Genomic DNA, 16,485 nt, shown 5'->3' on the forward strand with positions numbered 1-16,485 from the left:
CTTCTTCCACATTTGTTGACTTATTCAAACCCATTATTCAAACCATTCCACATTTCAACCATTTATTTATGTATTTAGTTATTTTTTCATACTGCTGACAACTAAATCCCCTCCCCCGATCAATAAAGTATCTCCCGACCTATCATTGACACATTTACCATTCAGCAACGATACGATGTAAAATGTCTTTTAAATACCTGAATGTCCACGTTGGATGGAGAAACCCTTGTTCCTCTGAGTAGCTCATGAACGCAGCATTTACGTCACAGGATGGGGTGCTGATGGGACTACAACAATGGCCGCTCGTGTAGTTTTTAAGAATACGCATCGGACACCCGCACACTCGGATATAAATAACGCCCTGGACATGGGAGTTCTACAGCTGGTCAAATGTTTGAGATGAGAACAGAAAATGTTTGTGGAAATAACTACCACCATCCTAATATCAGAAAATTATGTTTTGTAATACAGTTCAGCTTTCAAAAAACAGAATGACGATGACTGAGTGATGTTTGAAAAAGGAAAAAAAATCACAAAGTAAATGTTATATCTATATCATATCTTATACAGGTTTCTATTATTATTTATTTTTTCATTTCAATGAAGGTCACGTGTTGTCCACAGGAGAAAAGTTGAAATTGTGCAAGAAAACGTCAATGTCCCCTCCGGTGGGAACACGCATGTGTGGACTGTTGTCAGGACGCCTTGGTCACACCACATTGCTTCACTTTCTGCTTCCTCTTGGTCTGCATCATTTTCTGCTGCTGCTTCATTCGCACTTCCTCCAGAGTCAAAGACCCCCCTTTCAATACAAACACACACACATACACAACCCCTTTGTTGAATTTCTTGGTGTAATCTGGGGCCAACACTTTATATTTGCACTTGCGCAAATAGTAAGAAAGGCGAAGGGGCGTGCTTGAGGGCTCACCAACGGTGCTCGGCTGGATGTTGACGTACGCCATGGCTCTGCTCAGCTTCAGCTCCTCCAAAGCCGCCAACTCCGCCTCCGCCTCTGCTCAGCCAATCGCACCACCATGGATACAAACAATTTGATTTCAATTCACCCAGAACACTTGTCAAACGTTACGATCAAGACCATTCAACAGGGGAACAACAAGGAGGAACCTAATTGAAATCTTCGTACGGGGGTCTTTTTTTTTTTTAGGAAATCTTGACTCCTCACATGTCATCATAAATTTGGCATGCCTGAAAACGATAGTGTTTAGTGGACAAGGCTCGAAAAAGTAGACTTACTTTTCTGAATGTCTCTTCTCTTCTTGGGGTTCGGGGGAATGACGGTGAAGGCCTTGTGGGTGAAAGAAACAAAGAGAAAAAAAATGGGAGTAAGACAACTAAACCATGCGGGACACGATCCCCGTCGCTCACGAGGAGCAGTCATGCCAGGATGCCAGGCCATGTGAAGAGGTCAACATCTTCCGACAGGGCGCTTGATCCAGATTATAGTCTGGTCCGGTCCAAGTCAAAGATCACAAAAGCAGCCGTTCGCACACAGCAAAGGTTTACATGTGACCGTCATGCCCACATGAATAGGACAAGGACAATTTTCTAGACTGAACCCATACGCATTTATTTTTTCCTCACCTGTGAATTCCCAGCTTCTGGACACCGACTCGTCCCTGCCGTCCTGCACACTCGCCGTCCTCCGGACACTTTACATCACAGACGGCGTCCTGCTGAGCCCAGTCGAGTCTCACTCGCGGTGGATCTGGATCATCTGGGGCACTCGGTTTGTGAGTGAGCCCCCTTTTGCGTCAGTCGAAGGCAGCTGGCTGCTTGGTTTTGCCGCACTGGGGCCACTTGTGGCTTGGCAGGTTTGAGCTTGACAGGTTTGGTTTTCCCCTTCACCTCTTTGTGCTTGATCATCTTTGTTGAAGGCATCTTCTTTGGCTCCAGTTCACAAATTTCGCTGTGTGTGGGGGAGCTCAGGACCAGGGCTTTCACCCAGAAGGCCTGCAGTTAGGGGTTGGGCGGGGTTTGTCCTGAGTGATGTCATGCTGTCTTTGTTGTATCCTGCCGGAGTTGTTGGCAGACAGTCATAGAATAAAGACGTGTTCCTCACTTCTGTCACAACTTCCCGATGGGGACATCTTCTGCTCCAAAGTGTTTCCTGAGCTCCGTGTTTCTAAAGTGTCCCGGTTGCCATGGAGCTCCGACCCCATAAATACCATCACAAAGTGTGAATGATTGAGCATCGTTTCCAGTTAAAACCTTCAAAATAAAAATATTTTGCTTTAGTGGGACACTGTCGCTGGGGCTCAGTTCATCTAATACGCCGTCAATCACTCTCTATGAAGTTATTGTGTTACCAGAAGAGCAGTATGTATTGAGAATGTGACGTCACAACAGCTTATAGTTCATAGTGGGCTTTATTTTGGAAGGCATATTTCTGCTTCCCAGAACAATGCTGTTTCAGTCGTGAATTGACGAGGCTGGTACACGAAAGTGTGACGTCGAATTTGAGGATTTGTTGACAAGTCCCTCAAGTGTCACCCGTAGTCTCGCCAATCGCCGTGAGTGTAAGACGTCACCACCTGAACTCTACGTGTTTCAGGAAGTCTTCCGCCCTACAGACTTCAACCAGTAATTAGTCTTGTTGTGATCATAAATTGTTATCGTTAAAGTATGTATGTTACTGTCAATAATTAGATAAATAACTGAAAACAAAGAAGACAAAACCAAAATTGTTGGCCATCTGTTGACAATAGGATATTAATAATAGTGTTCTTTTGGGGAGACATCAATGACATTTGTAATCTTTTTTATTTGGGATAATTTATACGATAGACCCATACATTGAATCCGAGTTAGATCACGGCACGATGAAACTCGTAAGCCAATGTAGCACTGGTCTAAATGTTTGTTTTGGAGCTGCGTTGCCACATTCAATATGGCGACGACGTTTCCGTGCGATTCCGGGCCAAGGCGGGGTCAATGTCTATTTGACATCTCGGGTGACGAGGAAGTCGCCACTGACAGCGACTGCGCTCGTTCAGACTCCACTAATAGCCCTCACCAGTGCACTAGTGCACACCGTCCAGTTCAGTGGAGGGCTGAGCCAACCACTATACTAACCAACCACACGCCCATCTCTCCCTTTGGCTGGCTGGCAGGCTTGCTGACACCGCGAGCGCGTCATCGCGTGAGAATGTTCCGTGGAGCGGATGGAGGAGCGGATGGACCGGGCCGCCGCGCTTCGCTGACACCAGGAGGCAAGAACCCGCCGTATCCGCCGAGCCGAGTCGACCCAGCTGACACTTGCCTAGCATCACTCGTGTAGTTAGCCTGACACTTTGCTAGCTGAGGCCTGCCTCCGTGTTTTTTTTTTAAATTTATTCTAACACTTCACAGTGAGTCCACATGACGAGCTGGCGCGGCGCTAATCCTCATCATTTTTATTATACGATATGAATATAATAGTAATAATAATGTGTTAGCATGCAGCTGTCGTGCGTTGCCGTGCACCTGCTTTTGCATGACGAGCTCACCCAATGGGCAGAATAGATTTTTTTTCTCTTTGCAAGCTCGATATTTAGCAAATTTGACGTGCGAAAATTTTCACAGCACAGCACCGAAAAAGTGGCTTTACAGATCATCATGGACACTGCCATCTAGTGGAAAAGCATCTAATTGCTCATCCACTCTCATTACACTGTCAATTTGTTACTTTCAATTTCATGATGTTATTCCGATTTTTTAGTTAAAGTATCGCATTCACATTAGTTTACCACATAAATGTTGGTTCTTTGGTGGCGGGGATGCCCAAAAGAATTAATAGCATTTCCATTCATCTCAGCCTGCGATCCTAATTGCGTGTTTATTTTTAGATCGTTAAAACGTTGCAGGATGGACAAGGAGGCGGGCGGCGCGAGCCAATCAGACCGCGGACCGGCCTCTTCTTCCTCCGCCGATTCGGCCGCCGCCGGCACGCCAACGCCACCCCGCCTCACACCTAACCCCATGCTGCTGCAGGACTTGCCGGCGCCCCCGCAGACGCCCGTCACGTCCTCCCCGCCACCACCGCTCACTCCCGCGCCATCCCTCTCCACACCTAAGATGGCGGCGGCAGCCAGGACTTCCTCCCCTCATGTCCTGGTCCCCGCCCCCCCTAAACTGACCACCACGGCGAGTTCCGCCCTTCGTACGTACGCTCGCCCCATACTGCCCTGCGCTTCCAAGACCACCGCGCACGTCTCGTCTTCTTCTGTAGGGGGCACCACTTCTTCTTCGCTATCTTTGTCAACAACCGCCTCTTCAGCCAAAACATCCATGGTGCTGACCAATGGGAGCGCAAGGAGTGTTCCCGCGCCGACCTCCAACACCATCACGCCCTTCCACACGCCCGCTAGGCCACCTGGAAGACAGGTAGATGTTCCATTTAGACAGTTTTGCTGCCCTCTTGTGGCATCTTGGTGGACAAAGTTGAAGTCGCATTAAGCTCCTTTGACATCCCCAAGACAAACATTTGTGCTAAGCTAACGCAACAACCGCTGTGTACAGGTGCCACAACCTCACCCGGCAGGCTCGCCCGGCCCCGCCAGGCACAGGACTTCCCAACAGGCCTTGCTCCTGGGAAAAGGTCTCAAAGGCTCCGGGCAAGAGCAGGTGCTGCTCAGAACTCAGATGGTAAACACGCCCAAATGCACGGAAACGTCTGTGGGGATGCTGCTGTGTCCATGGTAACAGTGAAGGCAGCATCCCAAAGGTTTTGCGTTACAGTCCCGCTATGCGCTGTTTGTCGGGTACCATAGTGCAATACCGTGACTTGATCGCGCTGAGCAAGCAAACTGAATTGATTCGTTGAGCGAGTTTGCCAGAGAGCAAACTGATTAAATAAACTAAAATGTTTTCATTGAGAAAATAAAAACTAAACGTGCTGGCTCTCGTCCTCCGTCGCAGGTGAGCAACTCGGGCACGCCGAGCGGCGCTGTCGGCCGCCGCTTGACAGTGGCCTCTTCTTGTCTCGTGTCCGTTTGTGGCGCGCAGCTTCAGAGCGTGACGCCGAGGCCGCCCCTGCCCGCCGCCTTGGCTGCGCCCCCCTCCCTGCGCCTGAAGCCCCCCGCCTCGGCCCCGCCTCCACTCTCCCGCCCGCAGACGGCGCTCTTCCCTCCTCTAAGGCCACGTCCTCCAACCGCACCCTGCCGCCACCTGTCGGTACCGCCTCCGAGTAAGGCGCTCTCTTCTGCGGTCGTTTCATTAGGAACGGCTGAAACAATGATGATTTCTTGGAAAGTGGTCATATGCTCACCTGGTGCTTGTCTTTTTCGGTCCAAGCGCTCTACTCGCCGGTGCGAGCCGTCCCTCTGCGCCCCAAACTGCAGTGCGTGCGAACACTGTCGCCGTGGGTTTCCGCCGCTCTACAGACGCAGCCACCGCCGGCTGAGATCGGCGTCCTCCCCGTGACCGTCCCGCCGCTTGCCGCTTCGTCCTCGGAGACGCCGTCATCCGCATCCAGGCGCCTACAAATTATCGCTCTCTCTTCAGCCCGCCCGCCGCAGTCTGTTGCACGGCCGACTTTGAGCAGACGGGAAGCGCTTCCGCTTTCTCAAAGTGTCGCGTCACCTCCCCGCCGGAAGGACAGCGAGGCTCCGCCGGCGGGCCTCCACAATGTCCATGTGACTGAAAAAGACCACAGACGGGAAGATGAGGACGAACCAGTCAAGATGGAGGCAAAGAAGGAAGCTGACCTTCTGGAGAGACAGCAAATGGAGGTGACGGAAGAAGACCACGGGGACCGGGAACAGCCCATGGAGCTGCAAGAGGAAGGCACCGCCGCTGAGGTGCCATCATCACCTGTCGCTCGGCCTCAAGCGGTCAAAGAGCCGCCGACAGAATCAAACATCACAGAGACTGATCTTCCGGAAGCGCTTCCTGTCCGGCCTCCGGAAGCTTGCGTACGTGCCATCGAGGCGCCGGAACTTCCTGCAGACAGGACCGGTCAGGAAGAACTCTGTGAACGCATCACTGACGACAGAGGTGACATCATCAACGAGAGCGTGTCGGCGCACTCCGACAACCACTCAGGTAACACGTCCCGTGTTTTGTGCGGACTGTTTTTGTGTTCATTGTCTGAAGTGTGTCCTTATGCAACTTGTTCCAGCATTGTCCAGCCTGTCATCACAGTCCCCACCCTCGTCTCCGTGGACGGATCCCGCGTCTCACGCCGCTGCCCAGCCGCTCAACCTCAGCCGGTCGCAACAGGCCGTCGAAAACAGACGTGCGAGCGAAACCGCGACAGAAGCGGAGCCGCCACCGGACCCATCGGAAGACGGACCCGAGGACCGAGCAAAGGACAGGCCGTGGCAGACCGGGCCGTGGCCTCAAGGCAGAGACGTCTTGACGCACGTGGTCGAAGGCTTCGTCATACAGGAAGGACTACAACCCTTTCCTGTATGCACGCACACATACACACAAATGCACACAAGTTGCCATGAAGGTGCAACCTCCCGTCTGCTTGTTTCAGGTGAACCGCTCGTCGCTGCTTTTGCTTCCTCAGGCGGCGCCACCACCGCCGGTGCAGGAAGTGAACGGGAGTAAGACGGCCGTGACGGCGACAGAGGAGGCGATGGAACATTCTGAACATTCTACAGACTCGCAAGACGAGGACGGCAAAGACGCGCAACAACATGGGACACGTACGGGACGCTTTGGCTGCATCTTTCGGCTGGTTCGACACGGCCCCATCGGTCATCTTTGCCTTTCAGGAGCTTCCCATTGCGAGCGCGCCGTCCTGCACTGCCAGTTCTGCGGCAAGAGAGGCCACGCACACAACTTCATGCGCTCCAAACGCTTCTGTTCAACTTCCTGCGCTCGCGGGTGAGACTCGGCAGAGCCACAAATCGTTCTTAGGCAAAAGATTAACAACACGACGGTGACACCAAATTTGCCAGCAGGTTCAACGTACGCCTGACCAAGCGGCTGCGGGCGCTGAGCGCCGGTAGCCGCGGTGACAGGCCGCCACGGCCGGTTCTCAACAGGGCGCAATCCGTGCCGGGCAAACCGCTCCTGCTCAGACTGGTAACAAACCCAAAAGCACGCCTTTGTGTCATAGCGACCGTGATGTGAACTTTTTGATGCATCCGCAGCCTCGCGATCTCTGGAGCGCCGGACGTAGAGAGAAGGACGCCAAAGAGGACAAGAAAGTTGTGGTGGCGACGGAGGAGGAGAATCGCCAAGAAGACGAGGAGGAAGAGGAAGAGGAGGACATGGAGGCAGCAGGCGAGGAGGAAGAGCAGGAAGACGAAGGGGAGGAGGAACCAGCAGCTGCCGTGTCAACCAGGATGGAGAGTCCGGCGTCAGAGAGAGTGAGGACGTCGCCGGCGGCGACCCCATCCACGCCCACGAGCACCTTTAAGCCCGAACCCTCGCAGTGGACTGTCGAGGACGTCACAGCCTTCATACACACGCTGCCAGGTAAACGCCCGCGCACACACATTTACATCAGATGCATCCATCCGGTTTGTCTGCGCGTTTTAGGCTGTGGCGAGGTTTCGTCGGCTTTCCGCCTTCAGGAGATAGACGGGCAAGCGTTGCTGCTGCTGACCGAAGAACATCTGATGGGCAGCATGAACATCAAACTGGGACCCGCGCTCAAGATCTGTGCGCACATCAACGCGCTCAAGAACCTGTAAAGCGGGAAAACGAGGAGCCGAGGCGCATAAATTGAAAAAGAACCAAGCGAGTCCTTTTGTCCATAAGCTGCTGAAGATTTTCAACATTTAATATATTCAATTTGTCTATTTAGTTTTTTTTAGAGTCTGATGTTCATGACAAATTGATCCTGTAGCTCACTTAACCGCTGTGTGTGCGAGCGTGCGAGTGTGTGTGTAAAAACGGGCAAATCCAAATAATAATGAAGATAGGTGACCTTTGTACGTGATTGCTGAAAATGTGATGTTTAATTTGTTTGTTTTTTTTATATATTCTCCACCAACTTAAAAAAAAAAAAAAAAAAAGCACTCTGTCACATTTGTATGATATTCTGCTTGGAAATATTCAATAAAGCGATTCATCTTACATTCGCTTTTTTTTGGAATTGACGAGCCATGTGGTGACGTTACGTTGCTCCTCCCCCTCGTCACGTCAAGTGAGGGGACGGTGCCGACGTCACCGGAGCGGAGGCCTGACGTGTGCGCTTTCCATTGAGACGGAATGCGCGCACGCAGCAGGTTGCAGGAAAGCGCCGACCGCTCACAAAATTCCTTTTGTGTCGGAGCGTGCGCCAGCGTCGCCTGCCTATAAATTGCAGCGTCCAACTTTGGCTGGCCTACACGCCTTACGTGGTGCTGCGTGAGGACGACGCAAAATGTCACAGTGTTCGGGCAAGGTGAGTGAGCGGTCGCCGGCGACCCATCACACCTTGACGGTGAACTCACCGGTGCCTCGTCTCCTTGCGTAGATCACCTTCTACGAGGGGAAATGCTTCACCGGCAGGAAGTTGGAGGTCAGAGGTGACTGCGACAACTTCCAGGACCGTGGCTTCATGAACAGGTGAGTGGCAAAAAAAAAAAGTGCTTTTCCCAACAAACTCGAGGTATCAGCTGTGCGTGTCCTTGTCAGGGTGAACTCCATCCGCGTGGAAAGCGGCGCCTGGATCTGCTTCGATCACCCTGACTTCAAGGGCCAGCAGTACATTCTGGAGCACGGCGAATACCCTGAATTCCACAGGTGGAACTCCCACAACGACCACATGGGCTCCTGCAAGCCTGTCCGCATGGTAACACACACACACACAAACAATGAAAGGGAGACTTGTGTGAAAACGTTTTTTGTGCGCTGACAGCACGGAGAACATTACCGCATGGAGCTGTTTGAGGGTCCCAACTTCTCGGGGCAGAGCGTTGAAGTGTGCGACGACTGCCCCTTCCTGCAGAGCCGCGGCCTGGCCAAGAACTGCATCAACTCCGTCAAGGTGTTCGGAGACGGCGCGTGAGTAACCGGCTGCCGCCCGCCCGCTTGTCCGTCCGTCCCTCGGCTCACACGTGTCCTGTGGATAGATGGGTGATGTACGAGGAGCCCAACTTCCGCGGCCGCATGTTCGTGCTGGAGCGCGGCAACTACTGCAGCCCCAACGAGTGGCAGGCGCAGAACCCCAACATCCAGTCCATCCGACGAGTGGTCAACTATTTCTGAAGCAGCCAAGCAAGCAGACGTCATGAAGAGAAAACTTTTTTTTAATGATTCTTTTCCTCATGTCAACTTCCTCCGGACGGCCGAGCCCAGGAAGTCCGCCACCTTTGCCAAAATAAAAGTCTGACATTGTTTCCTGTCCTGCGTGCGCTGCCATCTCATTTCCCGTTACACGCACGGTGAAAACGTCAATCTGTCCATTTGCCGGGGTCCCATTTAAAAAATGAAAGATGTTTGACTCCAATTGTGTCAAGAGGAGGGAGACAGTCCTTTTTAAATGCACATCTAGTAATTCATCTAAAAATAGATTTTCTTTTTAATCAAACATTCTCCTTTCCCCGACTTTTATAATGGAGACTAAGCCTAGTCATGGGATCAATTGGCACCGACCGCGCGGTCAATGCGCCAGGGATCGCGCCAGGTGGGTCTTGATGGTGTTGATGAGCTGCAGCTCCTCCTCCAGTGTCAGGTCCAAGTAGTCGTCCTCGTGACGCGGGATGTCCTCCAGAACCTCGTTCACCAGCTGGCTGTCGTCTGCTGACCCACAATACATTTGCGTCAGCTTTCACATACGATAAATAAAAAAAAATAAAATACAATGTTCCAACGTTTCAAGAGTTGTGACAAGGCCTACCGGCGGAGCTGGACGAGGTGGCGGGCTCCTCCTCCCAGGGGGACGAGGTCGCCGTGAAGACGGCTCCCGGGTTGTCCATCAGCAGCTCGGTGGCCAATTGGACGTCGCCGCCTGCCAACGCCAACGCTGCCTCTGACGACGACCGCTCGAAGCCCAAATACAGCAACTGCACATACACGCAAGCGCAACCTTGATTGATCAATCCGTCCGCTGATTGATTTCTGCGATAAAGAGCGGGCGATCCACCTGCTGCAGATTCTCATCCGCGTTCCAATCGGATGTGGCGAGCGTCTGGCTTGCGTCCAGCAGGATCTGAAAGCGAGCGGCAAGAGAAGGTTAGCGCTCGGCAGTGGCGGCCTGCGGCGCCACACAAGGCCAGCACACTGACTTGGAAGGCTCGGTCCACGTCTCCTTCAGCCCGCCGTAGCGCGGCGGCGGCTTCCCTGGCGCCGTAGCCTGCTTCGGCCAGGACGGCCAAGGCGGCCTTAGTCTGCTGGCGCTTGCGGCGCTCCCGTTGCCTCAGCTCCTCCCTCTCCTAGTCGCCGCAGCGACAGCACATGTAGAGAAATCGCGAGCATGCGTCAGACAAAAGTCTCGAGCGTTAGCTTTGGACCAGTTACCTGTCTCTGGTTGCTGACGAGCATGGCGGCCTCGTGCACGTCGCCGTGACACGCTCGCAGGCCCAGTCGAGCTTCTCGCTCGCTGAAGCCCAGAACCATCAGCTGAGTCATTTTGTCTGCATCGGGACACAAGCGTGTGTACAGCGACTCCACCTGACGCAAACGCAAAAGGGTCGGTGGCTGGCCATCGGCAGTCAAAAGACTGCGGCGATCTTTAGCAGCGGCGCGGTCAGCGAGCGTTTCCTACTTGCTCGAGTTGCTGCTGGGCTTGAAGGTCGTTACCGTCCACGAAAGCCAGCAGGCTTTGCAGGAGGTGCAGGCGCAGGAACAGCGCCTCCTCGCGCCCCGTGTTGCCCTGCACGTACACACACATTTTCAGAAAAAAAAACTCTTTGGTTGTAGTTACTTGTATCAATGAACGTGCCCACGTACCTTGATCATGAGCAGCCTCTGCTGCTGCTCACCGTAACATCTGAGGAAGCAGTCCTCGGCCAGTCGCAGACGTTCCCGCCCGTCGTCCAGACACGACAAGGCCTCCAAGGCTTGGTAGCACCAAACGATGTCCAACTGCAGCACGCCGTGGTTGTCGACTGCGCCCAGAAGCTCGGAGCCGCACTCGCTACACCCACAAGCACGTCGTCATCATCATCATTGTCATCCTCCTCTTCCTCCTCACCTGAAGTGGAGGTCAGCCTGCAGGAGGTGACAGAGTGCGTCGTCGTAGCGTTTCCGCTTCATGAGGGCCCGTCCCTTCTCGTGCAGGCCCATGGCGAGGATCAGCGCCTGCAGTCACATCCATTTTGAACAAATAACAGGCTTGCTCTTGGATCTCGCATTTGACTACTCATCTGTATAAAAAAAAAGATAACCTACCTTCTTCTCTTTGTGGGGGATCTTGAGCGGGTTTCCCTTCTGGTCAGCGACTTCCAAGAATGGCGCGGTCCGAAGGTCGTCGCTGTCGTCTGTCAATCGCAAGCGTTCCTCAATGTTCCTGAAGAGTTAGCGCGCTAACGCGTGAGGGTGTTTACCTCGCTCGGACAGGATCTCAAAGCCTCTGTGTGTGCGCTGAACGCTGTGGTCGTGCGAGGTGGACTGCGAGGCGTCGTTGACGTCCTGACACGTGGACTGGCCAGCAGCGGCCGTGGCAGTGACGGCGCTGACCTTGAGGACCATCATCTTACTGTGGTTGCGAACGCCCTGCTGGTCCAGGCGCAAACCTGAGAAGGGTTCCAAAACCAACCAAGTTGGAAATTGAAGAAAATAAACAAGATGAAGATGATTGTTTGCATGGTGAATGGGACAAAGGTCCAATGTCTTCCACCATCTTCTCAACTCACCGCCATTCAACGTTTTCCCATTCAGGATCACCTTGAAGGATTTGAGGCCGACTTCTTGGGCGATCCTGCCGCACAGGCCACAGTTAGCATCTCTGACATAGTTGCGTTGGTTCCGTATTGGGTATGAATGGTGGCAGCAAATAGTATCGGCTACAGCTTACCTGTCCATCAGATCCTGAGCAGACACATCCAGCCTGGTCTCCATAAACATCTTTGACTTGCTGTCCTGGAAGCAGCACAGACACAACTAGCACATTTGTCGCAGGGGCAACATTCCAGACCGACCGCCAATTGGTAAAAATTCCAAATACAGCTTTAAGCCACCGCCGAAGGGGAAGAATGAGGCTGTACCTTGTGGCAGTCTCGTGGCAGCAGCAACTCTACGGTGGCCATATTGGTTTCCCTGAAGGTCTGGTTCCGCTGACCTCTCCTCAGCGCTTGCACGCGTATGACCTCCAGAGCGCCCGCGACCTCTGACACCTGCATGCGGAGCAGGGCACCGTAGCGCTCCGCCAGCTCCTGGAACACAAAGCGGAAAAGCAAACAAAAACTCAGGATCGACATCAGAACACAACGTACACAATTGTGCATGTGACTGCGTGACAAGCTTCAGCATAATATTTGATGGAACGGCAGCACTGTGGATGAGTGGTTAGCGCATCTGCCTCGTAGCACTCAGGTTCACGGTTGGGATTTGGTCACTAGCCTTACTGTGTGGACTTTGCATGTTGCCCTCACCACTTGTATGATGACTATTGTCTGACCATTGCGCTGATATCATATTATTGTTGTTGGTTACCCTGGTGACATTGGCGCGCCCTCTGTTGGACACACGCCGTCATAATCAAAACCAATAATGGTTGCACAGGTGATTCGTCAAAGTAAAATGGTGACCTGCGTGTGAGTGTGTCCGGGTTGCTGCGCGTCGAGGGTGTAAGGTGCCATCCACAGTTGGATCTTATCTTGCTTCAAGAGATTCTTCAGTTTGGCTTCCACGTTCTGCTCCGCCATCCTCGATGAGAACCTGAGTGACGTCACAGCGCACCCACTTTAAAGTGCAGTCAGTCCGCCGGCTGGCATCGCGTCCGAAAAGTTGCCTTCGTGCTATTGGCTCAGCACGCTAACGTAGCGCGAGAACGTCGCCATTAAAGGGGACGACGTGTACGCTTCAAACGTCTTTTAGTGCAACTTAAGAGTTTCTCACCTTGCTCTTCTTACCTTCCCTGCTTGAGTTTCTGCTTGTTCACGTATAAGACGTGACGCCTCCTGAGATGCACTCAACTACGAAGAGCTCTTACTAGCCGGGCCGTTCACAGCGACACAAAGCTGCTCCGACATTGCTGGAGGAGTGACGCCACTGTTAAAGAGACGATCTTTTCTGCGGCTTTACGGAAACGAAAGTTGGCCTGAAAAGCAAAAGGAAACGTTAGCGAGGGGTTACCACTATTCCATGTCCTTCTCTGATCACTTTCCCACCCCACACACATTTATGTAAGGGAATCGAACCCTCGGTGTCGGCACTTAAGGAAGGCAAGTGTATCCCTACACCATCGGCGACTCCCGATTAACTGGCAGATGTGGCGATCACGTCACGTCCTGTTATTAGCTAACATGTTGGTTGGCCTTTTCGCCGGCAGGTGGCAGCACTAACAGGACAATAAAACAGAACTCCTGACGTGACATTGTGTAATTATTTAAATGTTGACTGGGACTGTACTTACTAGTCTCGAATGATTTGAACCTTTTCTAATTGGTTTAAATGTATAAAATCGATCATAATTTGGAGGTTTCATAGCTTAATTGTGAGAAATAGTTTCCAGATGTCCTGAACGAGCTGAAAATTACATATGCAAGTTGCAGTAGTTTGAATCGGTGGAGAAAAGTGGTAGAGGTAGAATGGGGAAATTTTAGAAAAGCACGAAAATCAGTTTGGGGGAGAAGAATACACGTGTGACTCCTGCTGAAGAGATCCAGATTTGCCTGGTCCATTTCCATTCTCCTTTGTTCATGCTGTGCTTGTTTGTGGTACTTTAGCATGCGTTGCAATGACGTTTCCTCGCTGCGAACGTCGGCGCCTGGTCGAATCCATCGGGACGTTTTGCACGTGTCAAGAAACGTCAAGCTGCCGTGCATCCATCAGCGAGCGCTGAGCTGCGATGTCCGCTCGGGGGATTTGGCCTTGTCCTTCAAATGAAAGGTGAAACGCGCTTTTCTTGCTGGGTGCAAACTTTGCTTCTTGGCCTTCAGTCTCGTCTCGGTGGTCGTCATCATCCACCTCCTCATCATCTTCAGCTCGACTGGCTTGGATGGCAATTTTATTTCCATAACGCTGGCGCTTCCTGCGGGCGGAAAGCTTCCCGACAGCCCATCATCAATCAATCGGGCTGCCCCCGGGCGCCCGTCTACTTGCTCAAACCATCAGTCAGCTTGCTTCTTCGTTTTGTGGGGGGAAGGAGGAGGGTAAGGGGGGCTGTCTTGACTTGCTTCATATGATGAACGGGATAGAAAGATGATGGGATGAATAAATGACGGTAGACTACATGGATGGATGAATAGACAGATTTGAAGAATGGATAAAAAAACGACTGGATGAATGAAAAAATATATATACCGTATTTTCCGCACTATTAGGCGCACTTAAAAACTTACATTTTACTCCAAAAAACACAGTGCGCCTTATAATGCCTTATATATATGTATATATTGATGAATTTGTTGATCCATACTGGTTGTACACAGTGCTCTGCCAAAATGTTTCAGTACGTTTTAGTACGACTAGTAAATTACAAGGTCGCATCGCTTCCCAACATTACGGCAACTGTGGTCAGGGGGCGTCACTGAACAGCTGTTGTACCCGCGAGGCTATTTCATTTCAAAATAGGCTGCTCCGTTAATGTTTCGAGTAAATTTACGGATTGATATGGAAGGAAAACATAGGTAAGCAGTAACAATGTGTTAGATCAAACTTTAGTCAGTTCCGATCATTTTATAGGAGATCGTTTGAGAAACGCGATTGTTTACAGTGTAAACAATCGCGTTTCTCAAACTTTACACTTTGCTGAGGCTCATGGGGGTCTGCGAGCTGAGGCTCATGGGAGTTTGCGGGTGGCTAATGCTATAATAATAGCTGCTATACGCACAAGGCTATTTCATGTCAAAATAGGCTGCTCTGTTAATGTTTTGAGTAAATCTACGGATCGATATGGAAGGGAAACATAGTACTAAGTAGTACCGGTGTTAGATCGAACTTTAGTTAATTCTGATCATTTTATAGGAGATTGTTTGAGAAACGCGATTGTTTACAGAGGGCTCATTGGTTATTGGCTAGTGGATGCATACCGCAACCCTAGTCAACCTCAGTTTGTTGCAGTATAGCTTCTATTTTATGCGCCTTTTAATCCGGTGCGCCCTATATATGAAATAATTTCTAAAATAAAAACTTCAATGAGGGTGCGCCTTTTGGTGCAAAAAATACGGTAATCAATTCACAAATGAACAAATTAATTTAGGAAAACGATTGGATGACTACAGAGATGAACGGGCGAAGGAATGAAATGACTGAAGCTTGATAAATAGACGATGGATGAATGAATAAAAAAATGAAAGGCTGAATAGGTGGACGGATGTGTGCATGGTGGCCTGGTGAGTTTATCGGGTGTTTCCATGGTTACGTGTGGGCGGGGCCATACAAGGCGGCTCAGAGTTCAGGTGAAGTTCATCAGTGAGCGTATGTAGGACACGCACACACACACATACATATTGCGGCGTTCATGCCCCGCCGGGAACAAGCAGCGCCGCTGCTGCCGCCTTGCGAGCGCGTTTGAAGCTGTGTGAAGCGTCAGGCGGCGCGCTAATGATGACGCTAATATTGCTAATGACGCTCCCCGAGCGACCTGCCGCCGACGCCGCAGTGCATCGTTGGACAGGCGGGCCACATGACAGGAAGTCATCCATACACGCTGCCACAGAAGACAGGTCAAAGATCAGAGCAGCAGGCCTCGTGTGTTAATTAAATACACGGCGTACCGTTAAATGCGTGTTGGAATGCAGGAAAATGACGCATCTGAAAGAAATACCTCTAAGATTCACTACCTTTGAAATCTATCGAAACCGCCTTTTGTTTCGCAAGCAAGCGCTTTGGTTGTTTTGAAGAATGCACCCAAAGTGTGATGAAAAAGTTTGGGAGTCAGTGCTTTTAAGGTGAGCGCTGCGGAGCGGCCTGGCTGCCGTTGTCCTGACTCGACTCTCGGCCTTTGATGCCAGCTGCCAGGCGGCCAATCAAATCCATGCTCTGCCTCGCTTTCAAGTGCATTCACCTTAAACAACACATCAATCCATATGAATAATTCATCGGCTGCAGGCAAAGTCCATCACGTATGCGTTCAAGCCACATCCAATCGAAATCCAATCGGCACGTCATTGGCGTTGCTTATTTTCTCCTCGGCACGCTCGACTGACTCGGGCCGCCCGAGACCGATCGCTCGCTCGTCCTCATCGACATTCCCCACACTGCGGAGAAATGCCCGCCCGTGTATGTGTGCGTGTGCTTTACATGTCCTCACATGACTTCACCTCTGCAATGTGAAGAGTGCGCATACGCACACAAGCATGATGTTACCTCTTGACGGTGGACGTTCTGCATTGAGACTTTATGATGACAAATTTATGATGGCGCATGAACTCATTGACTTATTAACAAACATAGACTGACAGTCGTGATGAATATACCCGTCAAGTACCTTTT

General features: G+C 51.4%; 3 protein-coding genes and 1 long non-coding RNA gene across 13 annotated transcripts; 2 read left to right on the plus strand and 2 right to left on the minus strand.

The window, feature by feature from the left end:
- Positions 1-30: 30 nt before the first annotated feature.
- On the minus strand, positions 31-2,662 carry LOC133143676 (uncharacterized). Its single transcript, XR_009710460.1, has 4 exons — positions 1,606-2,662; positions 1,258-1,309; positions 932-1,015; positions 31-802 (listed from the first exon to the last, which is right to left on the minus strand). It is a non-coding gene; the product is annotated as an uncharacterized LOC133143676 (long non-coding RNA).
- LOC133143662 (polyhomeotic-like protein 3) lies at positions 2,463-8,037 on the plus strand. 6 transcript variants are annotated; one of them, XM_061265737.1, is made up of 12 exons: positions 2,463-2,604; positions 3,135-3,233; positions 3,849-4,386; positions 4,522-4,647; positions 4,921-5,188; positions 5,296-6,045; positions 6,122-6,411; positions 6,485-6,656; positions 6,726-6,837; positions 6,912-7,038; positions 7,107-7,434; positions 7,498-8,037. In XM_061265737.1, exons 3-12 carry the CDS (start codon positions 3,868-3,870, stop codon positions 7,650-7,652), a joined length of 2,847 nt encoding a protein of 948 aa, XP_061121721.1. In that variant the 5' UTR covers positions 2,463-2,604; positions 3,135-3,233; positions 3,849-3,867; the 3' UTR covers positions 7,653-8,037. The 6 variants fall into 6 exon arrangements, with proteins under 6 accessions (XP_061121721.1, XP_061121722.1, XP_061121725.1 ...); XM_061265738.1 differs by having other exon boundaries at positions 3,867-4,386; XM_061265741.1 differs by lacking the exon at positions 2,463-2,604 and having other exon boundaries at positions 2,706-3,233; positions 3,849-4,162; positions 4,232-4,386.
- Positions 8,038-8,196: 159 nt separating this feature from the next.
- On the plus strand, positions 8,197-9,289 carry LOC133143672 (gamma-crystallin N-B). The gene is made up of 5 exons (XM_061265760.1): positions 8,197-8,347; positions 8,420-8,511; positions 8,581-8,737; positions 8,804-8,949; positions 9,018-9,289. Exons 1-5 carry the CDS (start codon positions 8,327-8,329, stop codon positions 9,151-9,153), a joined length of 552 nt encoding a protein of 183 aa, XP_061121744.1. The 5' UTR covers positions 8,197-8,326; the 3' UTR covers positions 9,154-9,289.
- nub1 (negative regulator of ubiquitin-like proteins 1) lies at positions 9,177-13,368 on the minus strand. Of its 5 annotated transcripts, none has more exons than XM_061265746.1 (16): positions 13,227-13,368; positions 12,960-13,147; positions 12,636-12,765; positions 12,093-12,260; positions 11,903-11,967; positions 11,742-11,806; positions 11,433-11,621; positions 11,278-11,366; positions 11,081-11,187; positions 10,837-11,023; positions 10,652-10,759; positions 10,405-10,557; positions 10,173-10,319; positions 10,031-10,096; positions 9,785-9,950; positions 9,177-9,687 (listed from the first exon to the last, which is right to left on the minus strand). In XM_061265746.1, the coding sequence occupies exons 3-16, from the start codon at positions 12,750-12,752 to the stop codon at positions 9,548-9,550; spliced, it is 1,767 nt and encodes a 588-aa protein (XP_061121730.1). In that variant the 5' UTR covers positions 12,753-12,765; positions 12,960-13,147; positions 13,227-13,368; the 3' UTR covers positions 9,177-9,547. The 5 variants fall into 5 exon arrangements, with proteins under 5 accessions (XP_061121730.1, XP_061121731.1, XP_061121728.1 ...); XM_061265747.1 differs by having other exon boundaries at positions 9,177-9,684; positions 12,946-13,147; XM_061265744.1 differs by having other exon boundaries at positions 12,946-13,147.
- Positions 13,369-16,485: the final 3,117 nt, after the last annotated feature.

This window comes from Syngnathus typhle, linkage group LG19 (genome assembly GCF_033458585.1).
Source record: "Syngnathus typhle isolate RoL2023-S1 ecotype Sweden linkage group LG19, RoL_Styp_1.0, whole genome shotgun sequence".
Taxonomy (NCBI): Eukaryota; Metazoa; Chordata; class Actinopteri; order Syngnathiformes; family Syngnathidae; genus Syngnathus; species Syngnathus typhle.

Bases quoted from the DNA above. Each gene is read 5' to 3' on its own strand.
- LOC133143662 (XM_061265737.1), top strand. From the start codon at position 3,868: ATGGACAAGGAGGCGGGCGGCGCGAGCCAATCAGACCGCGGACCGGCC. The intron at 6,046-6,121 runs GTAACACGTCCC...AACTTGTTCCAG, and splicing joins GCACTCCGACAACCACTCAG to CATTGTCCAGCCTGTCATCA. The intron at 6,838-6,911 runs GTGAGACTCGGC...CAAATTTGCCAG, and splicing joins TCAACTTCCTGCGCTCGCGG to CAGGTTCAACGTACGCCTGA.
- LOC133143672 (XM_061265760.1), top strand. From the start codon at position 8,327: ATGTCACAGTGTTCGGGCAAG. The intron at 8,738-8,803 runs GTAACACACACA...GTGCGCTGACAG, and splicing joins CCTGCAAGCCTGTCCGCATG to CACGGAGAACATTACCGCAT. The intron at 8,950-9,017 runs GTGAGTAACCGG...TCCTGTGGATAG, and splicing joins AAGGTGTTCGGAGACGGCGC to ATGGGTGATGTACGAGGAGC.
- nub1 (XM_061265746.1), bottom strand. From the start codon at position 12,752: ATGGCGGAGCAGAACGTGGAAGCCAAACTGAAGAATCTCTTGAAGCAA. The intron at 11,968-12,092 runs GTACAGCCTCAT...TGCTGCTTCCAG, and splicing joins TGCCACGAGACTGCCACAAG to GACAGCAAGTCAAAGATGTT. The intron at 11,367-11,432 runs GTAAACACCCTC...TGCGATTGACAG, and splicing joins TGAGATCCTGTCCGAGCGAG to ACGACAGCGACGACCTTCGG.